This window comes from Martes martes (assembly GCF_963455335.1).
Source record: "Martes martes genome assembly, chromosome: 8".
Classification (NCBI taxonomy): domain Eukaryota; kingdom Metazoa; phylum Chordata; class Mammalia; order Carnivora; family Mustelidae; genus Martes; species Martes martes.
The window spans coordinates 141,942,274-141,960,799 of NC_137895.1; the positions used below are offsets into that span (position 1 = coordinate 141,942,274).

Here is an 18,526-nt window from a genome sequence, read left to right on the forward strand (position 1 = left end):
CTGCTTCACGGTTCACGGGAGCCCCCTGCACCTGACTGAGACACGAGGAGGAGACGGTCTACGTGGGTACACTGCTCTGGGGTCCTTGGTCCCGGCACCCCCAAGACCCCAGGAAGGGAAGACAGGTTCCCCGCGGTTCGAGGCTCAGGACAGCAGATACCCAGCCCGTTTGGTGGTGTTCATGGCGAGTCGTTATTTCTGAGAAAGTGTGTGAACCATCGTTCACTCTGTAGAACTCGGGAAAGCAGCCTGAGAGCCAGGGGCGCAAAGGCCGAGCTTGCTTTCCCGACGTGCTCAGTTGGAGACGTGACGCTCTGGGGACAGGATCTCAGGAGAAGCGTCTGTGCGGCCAGTCACCTTACCCTGATGAGCGCGTTCCTGTAAGGCTGTTGTGTTTTGTGAAACTTTTTTTTTTTTTAATGTTTTATTTATTTGACAGACAGAGATCACAAGCAGGCAGAGAGGCAGGCAGAGAGAGAGGGAAGCAGGCTCCCCGCTGAGCAGAGAGCCGGATGCAGGGCTCGATCCCAGGACCCTGAGATCATGACCTGAGCTGAAGGCAGAGGCCTTAACCCACTGAGCCACCCAGGCGCCCCTTGTGAACCTTTTTTAAACATTATTTTTATTTGTCAGAGGAAAGATTAACCCTTCTAGGAGGTATTCTAAAACCATTTCTAAGATGTCGTTTGGGACGCACAGTTCTGAAGTGGAGTGGCTTGTATGGGCATCTGTGAGCACTTGGGTCAGAGTCCCGTGCGTTAGCCCATCCCAGGGAACGTGCTCTGGAAGCGTCCGTCTCGTGGTTTCCCTCTCTGGACACCTGGAGGTACCAGGTGCCCCCGAAGACAGGCTGTCTTTGTGGAGCGTGATGTTGAGTGCATCCCTGAATCTAGAGGAAAAAACCGTTCTGGGAGAAAGAAAAGACGTCAGGAAAACACGCTAACAAGCATTTTCAAGGAGGAAATATTACTTAAGACCGACTCATTGTCCTGGTCCCTGTCTGCGTGTCTCTTTCATTAATCTCCAGCCTGATACAACTTTAAAAACAGAACGCAGACCCACCGCCGCCAGTCTCTGCGGGCACATCTGCGCCCCGCGCTGGCTTCCACGACCGGGTGTCTGCGGCTCCCGGGACGAGGCCGTGTCGTCACGTTCCGCCATTACCTCGATGGCGAGACTTCCCTGCGCCTGAGTCCCTGTCCCACAGCGCGTATGTCAGGAGAGTCTGTCCCCACGACCCCATGGCGGTTCTCCGTGGACAGTGGTCCCCCCTGGGGCCCGGCTGCGCCGTGCCGTCTCGCTTTCCCGACAACGTCACGGGAATCGTGGATTGCAGTCACGAGACTGGAGGGCGAGTCTGTGTGCTTCCCTCCTTCTCCCTGGGGACCGGCCTCCTCGGCGGAAAGGCCTCTCTTGGTGAGGGTGAAGTGGCCACGTTTGCTTCTGCTCAGGGAGGCGGCTGGCCTTGCCAGAGCGTAGCCGAGCCGCGTCGGAAGTACTGTGCACACGGCACGCCCAGCTCTTCCTCACCTCCGCGGACCTGCCTGCTGCGGGACGGTCCCACGCCCGTGGTGGGTCGGCCTTCTGCACCCGCCTGCGCCCTCTGCCTGCCCCGTGCGTCGTTCAGAGCCCGGTTCCCGGGTCCCTTCTGCAGGGACGCCTGGGGTCAGGACAGGCCCTCTGGTCCCGCTCCTCACGACCCCCTACTCCCGCCACGGTCGCGCAGCTGCAGTCAGACGGTTGGCGAGTGTCCGCGCCCAGCTCGCCCCCGAGGAGGTCGGCGCTTTCAGAGATTTGCGGAAGGATGGACCAGTCACCGTCTGTGGCCCCGTCATAGCCCCGCTGGTGGCAGGTAGGGCCCTGCCCGGTGTCCTCCTGACCAGCGTGTCCAGCAGGTGCTGGAGCTCGGGCTCTGGGGGCGGGGAGCACCCGGGACCAGCCCCGCCGAGGCCCGAGGCAGTGTGTCCGCGTGCCGCTCCGCTCTGGTGCCCGAACACCCAGGCTGGAGGCATCTCCCCCGTGAGCACAGCTCTGATTTGACTCCTGATCCGGGTACTTGTAGACGGGGACGTGCAGTGCCCCTCACTGCTTCCGCACCTGAGGGGCTGAAGGAGAGGACGAGGACAGAGTGTCAGAGTGTCACGGACAGGTGCATAAACCCCAGAAGAGAAAATGGGTCCTTGAATCAGGTTGCTGGTGTGTGACTTGGCGTGAATCCTTTCCAGTTGGACTTGCTGTAGGAACTGAGCCCTCCTCGGCCGGAGGTGACGACCGGGGTCCTGGGTGAGCCCCCTCGGTCATGACCTCGGTACACAGTCCGCTGCTGTTGCTGCTGGACTCCTGTTTCAGCACATGCTGCTGTGGTCTCGATCACATGGATTTCTTGTTATTCCCAGTGATGGCCTCCCAGCCGGGCTCCCGCTCCCCGAGACCAGTGGCGATGGGGAGGGCGAGGACGTGAAGCCATGTCTTGTGTGAGCTTCTGCCGCGTGAGCAGAGCTGCGAGCGGGATCCGAGTGTCCGCCTGGGCAGCGAGGAAGTCGTCCGCTTTGGAACAGGCTCGTGTGGTATCTGAAACCCGCAGGCGTCTGCGACCCTGCTTCTGACCTTGTGCGTGCTTTCCGTCCGAGCTTCTGTTCCTCGGGGACCAAAGAGCGAGCGCTGGGTGCACGTCGAACTCCCTAAAGTTCCAGATCTTCTGCACTTTTCCACGAAATGAGTCCATAATAAACTAAAATTTGTTGACAGGAATATGGTTAGCAGTTTTGTGCAGATTTCGGCGAGGCCTTTGGTCATGAGAGGCAGAGGCAGGAGTCGGGCTGACGGTTGGGGCGGCTGTGGAGGGGAGAGGATTTCGTTCTGTGCATGTTCTGACCTGAGTCCGTGCAAAGCAAACACGGCAGGTTCCCCATCCGTACGCACACGGTGTGCTGTGTGTCTTCTGCGGAGGCTTGATGGCACTGATCGTGGAAGGAAGTGCTGCCGTGAGAGTCCGTCCAGTACCAGAAGAGCGGGGGACAGTGCAGACATCGTTTCTGTGCAGACCGGAATTACGGAAAAGCCCTCCACGGTTTCCCCAGGCTTCTGAGGCAGGACCACGTGTGTGGGAGCCCGGAGGTGCCGTGGCCCTACTGGGCCCCGGGTTCCACGGGCGCCGAACGCGAGGATGCAGGACCCAGAGGCTCCAGCCAGGGCCCGGGGACGCCACTCGCACATGGCCGTGTCTGCACCTGCTCCCCAGCGTGCGCCGAAGCTGGGGGATTTGCTCAGCTCCGCGCGGGCTAAGAGTACGACCAGAATTTGGGTCCAGGTCTCTGGTTTTGAATTCCAGGTGCATTTTTATGGAAGTCATCTTCCAAAATCCTTCGCGATTTCCTTCGAAAATACATGGAAAACTACCGCTTTCTCATATATCTCCCTTGCTATCTGAATTTGGAAGTCTTGATGTTTCTCAGAACATTTGACTTCCTGAGTGAGCGAGGGTGGTCTACACGGCAGGTCTCCTGGCCTGAAGCACGTGGCATGTCCAGGCCGCAGAGCCTGGGGCCACGTTCCTGGTGAGCATGAGATTTACCGTGGTTTCTGTGTCTGGTCCTGGAGTCAGCGGGTTCCTCAGGGGACAGCTCTGCACTGTGAGGGATTTCCTCCGGGGAGTCCTTTCTTTGTCACGTGTTGGAAGAAATTGGGACGGACGCGTGTGTGGCTGTCTGAGGTCGTTGCTGTCAGCGCGCCGGGGTCCCAGGCTGGGTTACCATCCCCCTGCCTGGCCCCCTGCCTCTTTCCTCTTGGGCTTCTGGGTTCCTTCTTCCCAAGGCCCTTTGGGGTTCCCGAGGGAAACAGAAGCCTCCCTGAAGGCCGTGTTTGTGTAGACGCCTGGCGGGAGCCTCACAGGGCCCTGCTCATGCCGGGAAGACCCCAGTGTTTGGGAGCCCCCCGAGGCCCGTGGCCGGGGGCAGCGCTGCTGGCGGGGGGGGGCGGCGAGCACACGTCCCGGCTGCTGACTGGCAGCCTCCTGAGTGAGAATCCGAGGGTCGTATCGCCGTCTGCCGACCTCCGCCATCTGCTGCCCCGATCTCGTTCCTGGGCAGCATCTGTCCTGAGAAGGTCACCGGGGCGCGTGTTGTTTGGCGGTGAGATCACAAGGCTGCTTCTCTTCAAGGGACCAGTCAGATTTGCCCGTGTGACAGTGGCCTCTGTGCCGGCACACAGAGCCCAGCAGCCCGCGACCTCTCCGCCCTGAGGACGGGGCTTCCGGCGCGCTGGCGAGCACGGGGGGGGGGGGGTGGGGGGGCGCCCGTCTCAAGGGAAGGGGCCGCCGCTTGGGAGCATTCAGGGGCTACTTAGCATGGCAGGACTGCGTACGGATGGGAAACCGGGGCTCAGGATGACGGACGGGTGCCCGGCTCCGGAGCACGTGTCTCTGGTGCTCTGTCCCTCGATTCACGTGGGACCCGAGGCTGGGTCGCTGTCTGGTGTGGACAGGCGGGAAATTGCCATCTGGAGGGACTGTGTGTTGGACGGATGGCTTTTCCTTGTCGGAACATGCTTGAAGCCGCTGCAGATTTCGTTCACGGTGAGGGCGGGTGAGAATTAGTGATGGAAGTGTGCACACCCATGTTTTAGTTCTTTAGGATGCCCTGTTGCCGGGGAGCTGGCGAAGCTGTTCTCCTTTTGTTAGTTAACTCATTCCTCTTAAACCTTGTGCCATGAGCCGTGCACTTCAGCCTGTGGAGGTGGACGTCCGTGTTTGCGTGCGGAACCGGCTGAGGGCCGGTGTGGGGGCCCTGGCCTGTGCATGGGGCCTGCGGTCGCTGGAAGTGCGTGGCCGGCCGGGGCCCTGGGCGGGGAGAAGGTTAAGGGAATTCCGGGGGCTGTGTTTGACTGTCCGGTCTGTGAGAGGCCTGCGGACTTGGCTGTGGGTAAGAATCAGACGCTGTTTAACCGTGGCAGCTTGAACGTGCACATGGAACAGAACCGCACTGAGATGTCTGCAAACGGACGGAGGGTAAATCCACAGGACGGACAAGGGGGAGAAACAGGGACGGGTTTTAGTGCTATGTGGGGTCGAGGATGGGGGTGCCCAGGGTAGCGGGTGGTGCTGGTCTCAGGGACACCGTGAGGGAGAGGACGAGGCTTGGCATCCAGGAAGCAGGTGATCCCGGTCTCCCCCACCCCCCCCCCCAGAAATGTTTGTTCTCTGGAGAAATGGACCCGAGACCCTCGCAGTTTGGGGTACAAGGCACTGAGTCTGAGCACGTGCCCCGAGAGGGAGAACATCTCCAGCTGCAAATGACGGACGCCTCTGTGTTGACCCACAAGCCAGGGGACCGGGGGTCTCCTCCTCGGGGAGATGGGCGGCTCGGGTAAAAGATCTGCTTGCTGGAGGTGGGTCTGTGAAAACCCCCACAGGAGGAAGACACTGGCTCACAGCTCCTTGGTGGGAGTAAAGAAAACACTGTGAAAGTCGACAGAGGAACAAACATTGTTCGCGCATAGTGCACCACCGGAACGACATTTAACTTCTCACCGGTAGTTGACATGAGAAGCAATGAACGCACGTAACTTTCAAATAAATTGATTTATACAAATTTTTAAAATTTCAAATTTCCATGTAATTCCGCTTAGACGTCTGGGCAAATGCCAGTTCCAGGAGGAAGGGGTGCCGTGTGGGGGGCCACGCAGCAGGTCTAGGCCAGCCGGCCCGGATTAGAGCAGGAGGGGTCCACGAGGAGGGTCTTCAGGGCAACAGAATACTGAACTGAAAGACTGTCCCCAAGGTGTCAGGGATGGCCCACGGGGAGAGAGTGTTGGGAAGGGTTTTCACTTCCCCTGGGCTATCCTGAAGGAGTCAGCGAGAGGTCCGCCGAAGACCAAGGTGGTGGAGCCCAAAGCTGCAAATACTCCCCCAGGAGTAGTGGAAAAGTCAGACAGGAGGGGGCTCGCCGCGCGGCGCTGACTCGCGATCCTGCCAGCGGCCGGGCACGGCTGCGCTCTTGTGAGAGGTTGCGCTGTCTAAAACGGGCCGTTAAGAGGGATCATAAGCTCCTGTTTGTAAACACGACTGTAAGTACCGAATGACTTTTCTTTGTGACTTAATAGTACTCCTCGGTTGCATAAATTCTGTGCGTCTGAGGAAGAAGAGTAGTTTTTAAAGGTCACCTGCAGACGCTAACTGGACGAGGTCAGGCGGTGTGAGCTGCTGTGTCATCAAGACGTTCAGGGACGCGTGTCGGCGAGCACAGTTCTAGGGCAGGGAACCGGGTAGCAGCCGGGTAGCCTACCCCGTCATGGGCCACAGACACGCCAGCAGGAGCGGGGGTGCCGCAGGGTGCCCGCCTGGGTCCGTCGGTGCGGCATGAGACCGTTGGTCTCGGGGCGGTGACTTCGGGCCTCACGCTGAGCTCGGAGCCTGCTTAAAGGAAGAGGCGTGTGCGGCCGTCAGCAGCTCGGGAGAACCGACACACCGCTCCTGGGAACAGCCCTCTTGGGGCCATCGTGGCAACAGGGACGAAACGGTTTCGGTTAAAACGCGACCGCCGGTGACCTCCTCTGCCAGGTGTGGCCGTCGGTTTCTTAAGACGCAGCAGTTACCGTTGGATGCCCAGTGCTCCGAGTTTCCTCACTCCGGAGCCGGCACCATGAGACCGTTCCTGCCGTACCTACTCAGTCCCGTGGCGATGCTGCCCCTCGCCGCTCGAGAGCCCACGCGTCACCGTCTCGTCGTCGCCAGACTTAGGTCCGCTCTTGACAAACACCCGTCAAAGCAGTTTTTTGTTTTTTTTTTAAAGATTTTATTTATTTATTTGACTGACAGAGATCACAAGTAGGCAGAGAGGCAGGCATAGAGAGAGGAGGAAACAGGCTCCCCGCAGAGCAGAGAGCCCGATGTGGGGCTCGATCCCAGGACCCTGAGATCATGACCTGAGCTGAAGGCAGAGGCTTAACCCACTGAGCCACCCAGGTGCCCCCCGTCAAAGCAGTTTTAACTGACCGTTTATCCCGTCAGGTAATTCGTCACAGCCAGATGGAAATAGAGATTTTCCAGTCCCTTCGCATCGGAGGGAGTGGATTTCAGAGTTAGCAACTGAGTGAGCAAGGGTGACTCTGCACAGTCCTGGTTCCCTGAATTGGATCGTTAAGATATCCTGTGGGATTTATTATAAAGGCAACCTTCATGATGAGTGTCATTAAATCTCCTCCAGAATGAGCATAACCCTTTCTGCACGTTTGTCGTGTGGAGAAGACCGTAGCTCGATTCCGTGGGCTCCCCCTTTCCCATCCGCGTGCAGACGTGTGCGGGCAAGGGAGCCGGTGCGGGGGTCTGTACGGGCTGCGGTGCCTTCCCCTGCCCGGACCCCCCTCCCTTTCCTGCTCTATGTCCATGACGACCCTGACTTGCTGCTTCTCTCTACCAAGTGATTTTACCACACGGAGGGACTCAGGCCACTCGGTAAAACCTTACCTCCCTCTGCTGTTTCCCTTAACCCAGGGGTGGACCAGGCGTTGCCTCCCGAGCGCCGGGCTCCCGTCACTCCCGCTCCTTCCACTCGCTATCACCGCCGGAGGTCCTCAGGGTCACGAGATGAGCGCTACCGGTCAGGTAAGGCACCCGTGGGCGTGAGGTCACTGCTCCCCCGGTCTGTGATGGTGACGGGGATGGTGAAGGGGACGGGCGGGTGCATGTCCTGTGTGGGGTGAGGCGGGGGTGGGGTGCGTTTCGGTGTCCTCGGGCTGGCTGTGTGATCACAGGTGATGACATCCTGCTTCCTAGACAAACACCCCCCCGGGGGTACACATTAGAACACAATAAACAGTAGCTCTTTTCACATTTTTAAAGATAACATCTGCTATTTAGAATTTCGTAACAACTAAACAGTAATCTCTCATGAGCCAAATTTTGGGTTTTTTTAGGTGTTACTACTCAGCATGTGGTTTTACTTTGTATTTTCTTGGCTGTGAGTATAATTTTTTTCCTTTTCTTTTATCCCCAGGATTTCTGTTTTCCAAGTAGTTTTCAAAAAAAGAAATCCGTAAACTTTCCTGTGTTCTCTGTTTCCTTTGTGTCTTACGGTGCCGCGTGCGGGAACGCTGTCTTGGTAACTCCGTTCTGCTGCAGCCATCACCTGGGTTTGGCTGGCTTAGATTTCGGTCATTAATTGTGTCCCATTAATTCCTCTCATCAGAAAGCTTATATGATGATTAATATTTTAATGACATTTTGAGAGTTTTTTTCCCCAGCATCTGCATTAAAGTTGCTTTTCCCTGCTTCCCTGACTAGACTACAGCTTTTAAGGAAAATGATCAGTAAGTGTTGCTGCTGGGACCTCAGTTTGGGGCGGAGGGGGATTGCTACCAATGACAGAAGATGACGCTCATACTCTGTATTTTTTTTTAAAGATTTATTTATTTATTTATTTATTTGACAGAGAGATCACAAGTAGGCAGAGAGGCAGGCAGAGAGAGAGGGGGAAGCAGGCTCCCTGCTGAGCAGAGAGCCCGATGCGGGGCTCGATCCCAAGACCCTGGGATCAAGACCCGAGCTGAAGGCAGAGACTTAACCCACGGAGCCACCTAGGTGCCCCCATACTCTGTATTTTGCAGGTGCTCTCACAAGTCCTGTCCCGCTTGCTTTTTACAGCAAACGGGGTGCGTCCTGCTCCTCGATGCTTCGGAACAGGAAGTGGGGGCTGTGGGATGCAGCAGCTCGGGCAGTGCATGCCGGGGCTGGAGGCTCGACCGTGCTCTTGGTTCTGTATCAGGGCTCCTTCCATTAGTGGGGTGACAAGGCAAACCCCGCCCCGTTCCAGTAAGGAGCCTCTGCCTGACTTCCTGGCTGGGCTCCTTCCCGGGAGGGAGGAAGGGGTAGGGCAGGGTCGTCATCCGGGGAGTGAGAGTGGGTTGGAAAGGCAGTGGAGGCTGAGGGCTGCCCCTTGGCCCTCCCACCCCCGTGCCCAGATGCCTCAGTGTGGGGACACTGTGGGAATGGAATGAAGCAGGAGCTTGTCCTCAACTCCACCTTCTGTTTCCAGAGACGTTTGAACACCCAGCGTGGGTCAGGAGCCCGTCCTCATTCGGGGTCTCAGAGGCCTCTTTCAAACAGGCGGGGGGACGCGCGTGCACAGGTGCTGTCAACACACCGTGAAATGCTCGTTACCATGCTCGTCCGGATAAGACCGTGTTAGTGTTTGCGTGTGCACGTGCAGCAGACGCAAGTGCAGACACACGGAGACAGGCAGAGTTGCACACACAGGAGATACACAGGCACGACCACATGCTGATGGCACAGAGTCACATATGTGGGAGACACATGTGTAGCCACATGTCTGTGCGCTCACAGACCTGTATGGTGGATACACACACGGACACACAGTAGACATGGGTGCACAGACGCATGGGTATACACAAGCCAGTGTACACACCACCCCGCAGAGCACACACATATGTGCACGTACATGTGGACACACAGACTTGTGTGTGCACACATACACAGGTACACAGGCACACGTAGACCCAGAGACATGTCAGTACACAGAGACACACATTTAGACACAAACACGTAGACACAGGTATGACCTAGATATGTAGACGTGCAGACACACGTGCGGACACACATGCAGACACACATGGACACAGGTAGACTTGCACACGGGGAGACACACACAGCTGTATGCAGATGTGCAGATACGTGCAGCTGCGTGAGACATCGCAACACACACACGTAGACACGTGGCTACCATCATCAGTATCTCCCATCCTCACGGAAACCAGTCAGGTGTCCTGTCTTCCATTTTACAGGTGAGAAGCTGGAGTTTCAGGGCAGTGTACGATTGTTGGTGAGACAGTGGGGGCCTCATCCAGACAGCAGGGACCCTGGCTCTGTCCGGCTCTGTTATTTCTGACCACATGCAAGGGTGTAACTTGTGTCTTGTTCTAAGCTCCGGCTTTCTGTGTTAAATTTTGTTACAAATTTAGATGGAACTTAAGAGCACGCACGGTCTGTTTCCTCCATTACCTCTTTCCTAATGATGAGGGGTGGGGCTGGTAAACTCTGATGTTTTCCCGGCCGTGGCTAAGGTATGTTCTCCAAACCCTCCCGGCTGTTTTAGGAGACATGCCAGGTGCTGGCTGCCTCACCGTCGATGTTTCCGAGCGAACGTCGCAGAGGGTTAGCAGAGTAGGAAACGGGGCTGTCTCGGCCTCAGGAGCGCCTCCATCTGCCCTCGCAGGCTGCCGCCCATCGTGGGGAGTGGAGTAGACGTGGAAGGGAAGTGTGGGGGGGGTGTGGTGGTGAAGGAGGGGACGGGAACCTTCAGCACGGCCCTTTAGAAGAAAACCACACCTGTCTCGGTCCAGCCCACCCGGGGCCCTACTTCGGAATCTCTGTTCGCTCAGGTAGCATCCCCGTGGGGACCTGCGGCACTTGGGGTCTGACTTTCCACTAAGAACCCCCGGCCTGGGGATGAGCTTGGCGCTCTGCCTGCTCTGGGTGAAGGAGCCGATAGCCCAGAGGGAGAGCCAGATGCGTGACCCAGCATGGTTTGTGGGCGACGCTCCTCTGCTCGTCTTCCAGCAGCGTCTGCTGCTCTCGGAGTAGGGTTCGCACCTCCCACGCCCGTGGTCTTGCTTCCCACCGCTCCATGGTCTTGTCTTTCGTGTCGTCCCCTTTCTGCAGCCGCGCCGGTCTCCTGGGTGTTTCTCAAGCCCCTGATTGCTACGGAGCCTTTACGCTCTGATCCTGCTGCCCAGAACTTTCTTCCCTCGGACGGGCACATCGCTGGTCTCTGGTCTCTGCTCAAGGTCACTGTTTGCACGAGCCTCCCTGACCAGCCAGTTAAACGGCACGACACCGTGTCGCCTCATGCAGTCCCTGCGCCTCCCCTCGGGTTCCTGGAAGTCCGTTACAGCTGCCACCCCCGACACTGCCAGTCGCCCATTGTCCTGCCTACCTGTCATGTGTCTGTCCATCCACCCATCATTTCTCCACCTGCATCGTCTGTATGCCTCTCTGTCCACCTGTCTGTCCACCGTGAGCACGTGAGCCCACAAACACAAGGACCTTTTCCTGTTGGTTCGTGTGTGCCAAGCATCTAACGTCGTGCCTCGTGAGTATTTTTGGAAGGAAGGAAGGTGAAGAAACGTAGTACATTTGGGGAAAAGCAAGAAATTAGGGAGGGTGAGCCGGATTTTAAGGTGTGTGGTGCACCGTGCCCGGGAACTTAGACTTTATCCGAAAGCGACAGGTGTCGCCTGCAGACTTGAGGCAAAGGCCCGAGACGAGCACAGCGGGGGTTCAGGGAGGACCCTGGGGCCACGGATCACGTGCAGGGGACTTGGAAGGACCCCGAGATTGAGGCGCAGTCAGAAGGTGAGTCAGGGTCACTCAGATCTGACCTCCGCTCCCCGGGGAGCCGCAGCGGGACCGAGGCCCAGTGGGCGCGCGCGGCTGTGAGGGCGGGAGCGCGCGGTGCCGCCTGTGTGCGCGGGCCGTGCGGCTGCCTGGGCGACGGAAGCCGGCTCTGCTGTGGGACTGGGGGTCCTGTCGTAGGTCCTGCTGGCCGGGACGGTGTGGGGCTTGCCCTGACGGTGCTACTCCGGACGGGCCGTTGTGCTTTCCGAGATGTCGTCCTGCTCTCAGCCTGGAGTAGGAAGCGACTGCTTCCTTCACAGCTGGAAGGAGCCTGTGCAGACGCGCTCGGCCTGTGCTCGTGAACCTTGCTGGGGCTCTGGGTTTCTGCCATCAGCACAGGTGCCCCCCCACCGTGTTGTGGTGCCCCCCTCCCTCCCGCAGGAGAGCTGGTGAGGACCTGGGGTCGTTATCAGCCTCGTTTGATGGTCTCCCCACCCGAGTCTCTGCTATTTCCTGCTGTGAAAACAGGCTAGTCCCGAGTTCCCTTGACGTGCAGACGGCCACCAGTCCTCCTTACACTGTCGTGTGGACGCTGGAGAGCCTCGTGTGGCCCGTTGGCGTGTGCAGGGGTCGGGATCTTCTGGGCTGCGTTTCCCTGAGCCAGCCTGGGGGATTTCAGACACTCAAAAGGGCAAGTGTTGTGGCCCTTGGGAGATTTCGGTTTCCAAATTCTGCAGACACTCAGCTTGCAGTAGAAAGTACTCTGGATGCGTCAGTGACCAAATGATACCAACCGAGAAGTAATTCTATTATCTCTTAGATAATTGCCCTAATTAGCAATCAATCCAGTCAACCATATAGCCTCAACTTTAATCTCTCTTGGCCATACTTTTCCATTTCATTTCCAAACCCCTGGCCTTCCACAGTAATGAACTCCTACTGGAATTCTTTATAATAGTGTGTACTTCTCCCCTTTTTAAATAACTTTATTTGGAAACTTACATTTGATTTGGAGAGTGAATTAATGAAGAGGCATTTCCCGAGCACCTAGAAAACGTCAGACTCTGTGTGAGGCACTTTATCACTTTCACCTGATAAGTCTACATTAGAACTTGCAGGAATTCTAGCTGCTTCTCCAGGCCCTCTCTCCCCAGCCAGAAGCTCTAGAAAAGAACACGGGGACCTGTGTCGTTCCTGTTCCTACCAGGACCAGCGATGTCAGGGAAGAATGTTGAAGTAAACGTGCAGCATACGGGGTTGTGACGTGTTTAAAAAGGTTGTTTTGTCTCTCGGGCACCTGACGGATGGCTTTGGAAAGCACATCTCCGGGTCCGTATGTGTCCCCGGACCAAGTGGCGGCCTTTCCCGGGGCCTGTCTCCTCCCTCCAAGTAGAATGCTACGGGGCCCAGTCTCCCCCCTGGACAGCCGAGTCAGACAGGCTCCAGGGACCCAGGGGGACCCCGAGACTCTCCAGGGATGTCTGTGAGGTCAGACTATTTCTGGAATAACACACATGATTTGCTCTGTCTGCACACATCCTCTCGTGAAGGTACGTGGATTTTTCCAAGGCTGCCGGTCGTGGTGATACTGCGTTCAGTGGGTGGACGCAGACAGGGATTGTGAAGTCTTGCATTTTTGCAAGTTTGTCAGTTTACTTGCTAATACAGTAAATATCAAAACATTAGTCCTAGAAACAAAAGCTTTTTAACACTTTCACCCATTTTTAACAGTCTAGAATATTCTTTGGGTCCAAGGGTTTGAGAACCACTGCTTGTAACCTGTAAAACTGAAATTTTTCTTGAAACCTGGAGACGCACTGTGCGAACTTGTACGTGCGAACCCACCCCTGAGGCCGGTTTTGTGCTGATGACGGTTTAGGATCTGAGGTATGGTGGGGCTCAGCTGCCGGCCACGGGGCCTCGGGCCTGCTGGGCGTTCCGCACACGTGTGGTTCTGTGTTCCGAGCCTTTGCCGAGTGCCGCAGGTGAGACTCGAAAACGGAGGAGACTGGGTCTGCTTCCAGAGAGCGTGTGTAGCCTGCCGGCCGTTCTTCCTCGACATTAAAGTTTAACCTCTTACATGGACAGGGTTTCTCTTTCTTCGGTCCACTTGAGTTCACTGATTTCAGTATGTTTCCTGACTCTGCAGTCTGATTCTCTCTGAACTAAATGTTTTCGTGATTTAGTGTAAATCCGAAATGACATATTTTGCGACACTGGAGGAAGAGAAGAGTGCAGTAGATCAGACTGCTTGGTCGGCTAAACGCTCCGAGCGACGGGCAGGCTTATCCGTGTCGAGCTGCACTGCCCAGTGTGGTGGACCTTTTCAATTTAAATGAAAATTCTGTTCTTTTGCTTCACTAGCCACATTTAAGACAAGCAGCTACCACACTGGGCAGTGCAGGTGTGGAAAGTTGCCGCGGCAGAGACTTTTATCCCCCAGAGCCACTCTAAAACCAAGGCTGTGGGAGACTTGGAAGAAGATGGAAGATGCACTTGAAGACAGACTGAAAAGCCCTGTTTGTTCAAAACTAATGAAAACGAACTCAGTCTTGATACTGGCCTGGTCCTTTACACAGAAACTGGCCTGGTTAGATTCACGTGTTGAAAATGTCCGTGTACGGCGGTCGTGTGGGAGAGGCTGGTTGGACGGGGTGGGTTCCTGGCTGGAAGCAGGGACAGGTTAAGAGGCTACTGTATTGCAGGTGGAAAAACAGAGTTTGTGGGGTGCACTGAAGTGGTACTTAGAAATTGACAGCCTTCAGGTATTTACATGAGAGAATCAGAGATCCTGGAAACTGAAGAAACAAGCATTTAGTTTAAAAAGTCGGGAAGGGAAAATGGAGTTGAGTCCACAGGAGGGAGAAATGAGAAATAACAGAAAAAGATGACGTAGAGGAGATAGTCTTGGCTCCGTGCCAGCTTGCCGCGGAGCGTGGGCTTTGTCACTTGGGTCCTTATGATGAAAAAGAAGTTTAGAAATGGAAACCAACCCGCTGAGGAGTTCAGCTGGATCCCAACCTTGATCTGTCAGCAAACTGACATCCCCGGGAAAACCACTGCTCCCAAACGGGGGGGTGGGGTGGGTGATGTCAGTGGAGACCTGGACGCCCTGCTGCGGGAGTAAGGGCAGCGCCGGAAACGAGAGCCGCTGTAAGAGACGTGATGGATGGGCCCGTCAGTAGACGAGGTGGGGAGGTCAGAAATGGACATCTACATAAAGGGAGGGGGTGTTAGAGAAGGGTTACACGAGGATGGACGAGAATCTGCTGTTTTTATAATTCCTAATTGTGTTACAGGTGAACGGTGGTTCAGAGTAATGAGAGGAACTGCGTATCGGGTGATTGGAGCGTAAGCATTAGAGAAATGAATGGCAGCGATGTTACGGGGGCAGGAGGGAGGAGTGGAGAATATTCTGTTACGAGGCATCAACTTAAGGACCAGCACTTGAAAAAGTAAAAGATGAAATGTAAATTGATTTGCCCAGAAAGGAGCAAAAGTCAGATCATACACAATGCTGAGTTAAAAGTAGAAAATACAGAGAAAGAGTAGAAGATGAAGAGCAAGCATAATAAATAGGTAACAGTGACAGACATGTTAAGTACTAGTCCGGAAGTATGAACCACGTGAAATGTCAGTGACCTCAGTGCACCGGTTACACCATCAGAGTAGACTAAGAGCACAGCCCACGTTAGGTGGACGACAAGACATGCGCCGTAGCTCTGGGTTAGCAGTAGAGACGGAGTAGAGGCGCTAACACCTACTTCAAAAGCCGGTGCGGTACGTTACTTTCTTATGGAGCAGACTTGAGACAAGAAAGGTTACCAGAGATTACTTATGATAAAGGACTTGGTGGTCTGAGAAGACGGCACTCTTACTGTGTACATGCCCAGCACCACAGTGCAGGAGACGGGAGCCGTAAGTCTGCAGCCGTAACTAGATGAATCCACAGTCAGAGGGGAGCTCCGGCAGCTCTGTGTCCCTGACGGACAGATCCGGTAGGTAGCAAATCAGGTGAGTACGTGGTTGACCTGAACAATTCGTCCGGGTCACCTGCATTTAACTGACCTTTGTACGGTATCCATGCGACAAGAGCAGAGCACACATCCCCAAGCTCACACAGAGCAGTCACCAAAACAGACCACATCCTGGGCCATAAAGCACATCTAAATCGGAAGGAATAGGATAAAAATATGCTTCTCAGGGCACAGTGGGATTAACCTAAAAATCCATGACTGGAGAATCCCACACACTTGGCGAACAGACAGCATGCTTCTGACTAACACATGGATCAAAGAAGCCTAAAAAATTTGTAAAATGTTTTGAACTAAAAAGAGAAAATACAAGTGATCAAAATTTGTGGGATGCAGCAAAAATAGTGCTCATGTGCAGCATCCAATGCTTATGTTAGGAAAGAAGATCTAAAATCTGTAAGCTTCAACCTTAGGAAAAAAGCAAAGTTCTTCTTTCTGAAGAAGAAAAATAATAAAACTTAAAGGAGAAATAATGAAATTGAAAAGAAGACATCAGAAAATCAAAGAAGCCAAAAACTGGTTCTTTGAAAAGATCAGTAAATGATAAACTTCTGACCAGGTTAAGTAAAAGAAAGATAAAAGCCACTAATACCAGAAATGAAAAACTGACCATCACTACTTATCCCATAGACCACAAAAGGACAATAAAGGAATATTACAAACAACACTGTGTCCACAGATTTGATTATGGAGATGAACTGGACCCATTCCTTGAAACACACAATCTGTCGAGAGTCACACAAGAAGAAATAGATGATCTGAGTAAGGCTATGTCCATTTAAAAAATGAGCCGATAGTTAATAACTTTCCAAAACAAAGCACCAGGCCCAGATGGGTTACTTCTGAATTCTTCCAAACATTTAAGGAAGAGATTGTATTTCTTTCTATATTCTGTTCCTGCAGACAAAAGGAGAGGGAGTGCTTCCTAAGCATTCTATGAGACCAGCATTAACCTGATACCAAAACTAGACAAAAGCATTATAAGAAAAACTTTAGACTACTATTTCTCGTGAACCTAAGTTTAAAGAATTTCTCAACAAAATAGCAAATCAAATGCAATAATGTATAAAAATTACACACCATGACCTAGTGAAATGTATTCCAGGTATGCAAGGCTGGTCTAACATTCAAAAATCAATGCAATTCATCATGTCAGCAAACCAGAGAGGACAACTCCTATGACCCTACCAATACATACAGAAAGAGCATTTGACAAAATCTAACACCTGTTCATGGTTAAAAACTCTCCACAAACTAAGAATAAAGGGGAACTTCCTTGATTTGATAAAGAACATCTTTAAAAACTTCTACTTAACATCACACTTAGTGGTCAGAAACGAAATGACTTACCACCAAGATCAGGAGCGAGGCATTTGCCGCTCCTTTTCAACATTGTACTGGAAATCCTAGCTAATGCAGTAGGACAGTAAAAGGAAATCAAAAGTATACAGATTTGGAAGGAAGAATTAAAAGTATTCACAAATGATACGATTATCTATGTTGGAAATCCCAAGATTCAAAAAATAAAAGTAATAAGTGATTGTAACAAGGGTTAACATACGAAAACCAGTCACTTTCTTATACGTCAGCAACAAACAGCTGGAATTTGAAGTTGTCATTTACAATGTCATTTACAATCCACACCCCCGAAATGAAAGACTTAGAACTCTAAAAAAACAACATATAAGGCTTATATGAGGAAAATGATAAAAGAGACAAGTCACATGAAGTAAAGAAACAGAGAGTCCACATACATGGATAGGAAGACTCAGTACTGTCGAGGTGTTTGTTCTTCCCAGTTTGATCTATAGGTTAAACAATCCCAGAAAGTTGTTTTGTGAATATCTACAAGTCAATTCTGAAGTTTATTTGGAAAGGTAGAAGACCACAGATAGGCACCGCAATAGAGAGCAAAGTTGAGGACTGGTGATGTTCATCCACAAGACTTAATATGAGATTCGGGATAGTACAGATACTGGTGAAACAGTAGTCATGTAGATCAATGTATCACAGTAGATAGCTCAGAAACAGACCCACAAATATACTCAATATTACAAGCGAAGACTACCCGGTAGAGAAATGATAGTCTTCTCAACACATGGCACCGGAATAACTGAATGTAGACACAGATCTTAAACATCTTAAACCTTTCACAAAAACTGACTGAGAATGCATCATAGACCCAGGACACCTGGGCGGCTCAGTCAGTTAAGCATCTGACTCTTGATTTTGGCTCAGGTCATGATCTCAGGGTTGTGGGATCGAGCCCCATGTTGGGAGTCTTCCTGTCCCTCTCTCTTGCTCTAGCAAATAAATAAAATCTTTTAAAAAATGCATCGCAGACCCAAAAGAAAACAAAAACTATTAAATTTCCAGAAGATAACATAGAAATATAGGTGACCTTGGATTTGATGATGACTTTTTAGGTACAATGCCAAACGCATAATGCATGAAAGAAGAAAGTTGGTAAGTTTGGCTTCATTAAAATGAGAAATGTCTGCTCTGCAAAAGACAAAATAAAAAAGGTAAGCCACAGACTAGAAGAAGAACCTTTGCAAAACACATTGCTGATAAAAATAAAAAAAGAAACTAGTATCCCAGATATACAAAAAACCGTCACACCACGAGTAAGAAAACCCATTAAGAAGTGTTCGGAAGATCTGAACTGACACCTTACCAAAGAAGGTACACAGACAGCAAACACACGGAGGAGAAGATACGAAACACCATATGTCACTAGAGAAGTGCAGGTTAAAATAACAGTGAGGTGCGCTATTAGCATGGCAGAAAGTCCGGACGCTGACGTCAGATGCCAGTGGCGAGGTGGAACCAGTGGAGCTCTCCTTCACCGCTGGCGGGAGCGCGGAGTGGTGCAGCCCTCTAGGAGGACAGCTGGTGGTTCCTTACCAAACGTCCTGGAGCCATACGTCCAGCTGTTGTATCCCTCAGTGACTACCCACCTCAGCTAAAAGTGTGTCCGTACAAGAATCTGCACGCGCATGTTTGTAGCAGCTCTAATCATACCCGCCGAAACTCTGAAGCACCAAGACGTCCGTTAGCAACTGAGTGCATAAACATATTGTGCGGATATTATTTAATTCATTATTTAATGCTAAAAAGAAATGAACTCCCAAGCCTTCAAAAG

General features: G+C 53.0%; 1 protein-coding gene across 2 annotated transcripts in view; it reads left to right on the forward strand.

Moving 5' to 3' along the window:
• DIP2C (disco interacting protein 2 homolog C) overlaps positions 1–18,526 on the forward strand; it is a 361,347-nt gene that overhangs the window by 178,215 nt on the left and 164,606 nt on the right. For both annotated transcript variants that reach the window (XM_080811149.1, XM_080811150.1), the window contains one exon: positions 7,490–7,600. In XM_080811149.1, coding sequence (XP_080667275.1) covers positions 7,490–7,600 — 111 coding nt within the window. The remainder of the gene's footprint in view (positions 1–7,489; positions 7,601–18,526) is intronic.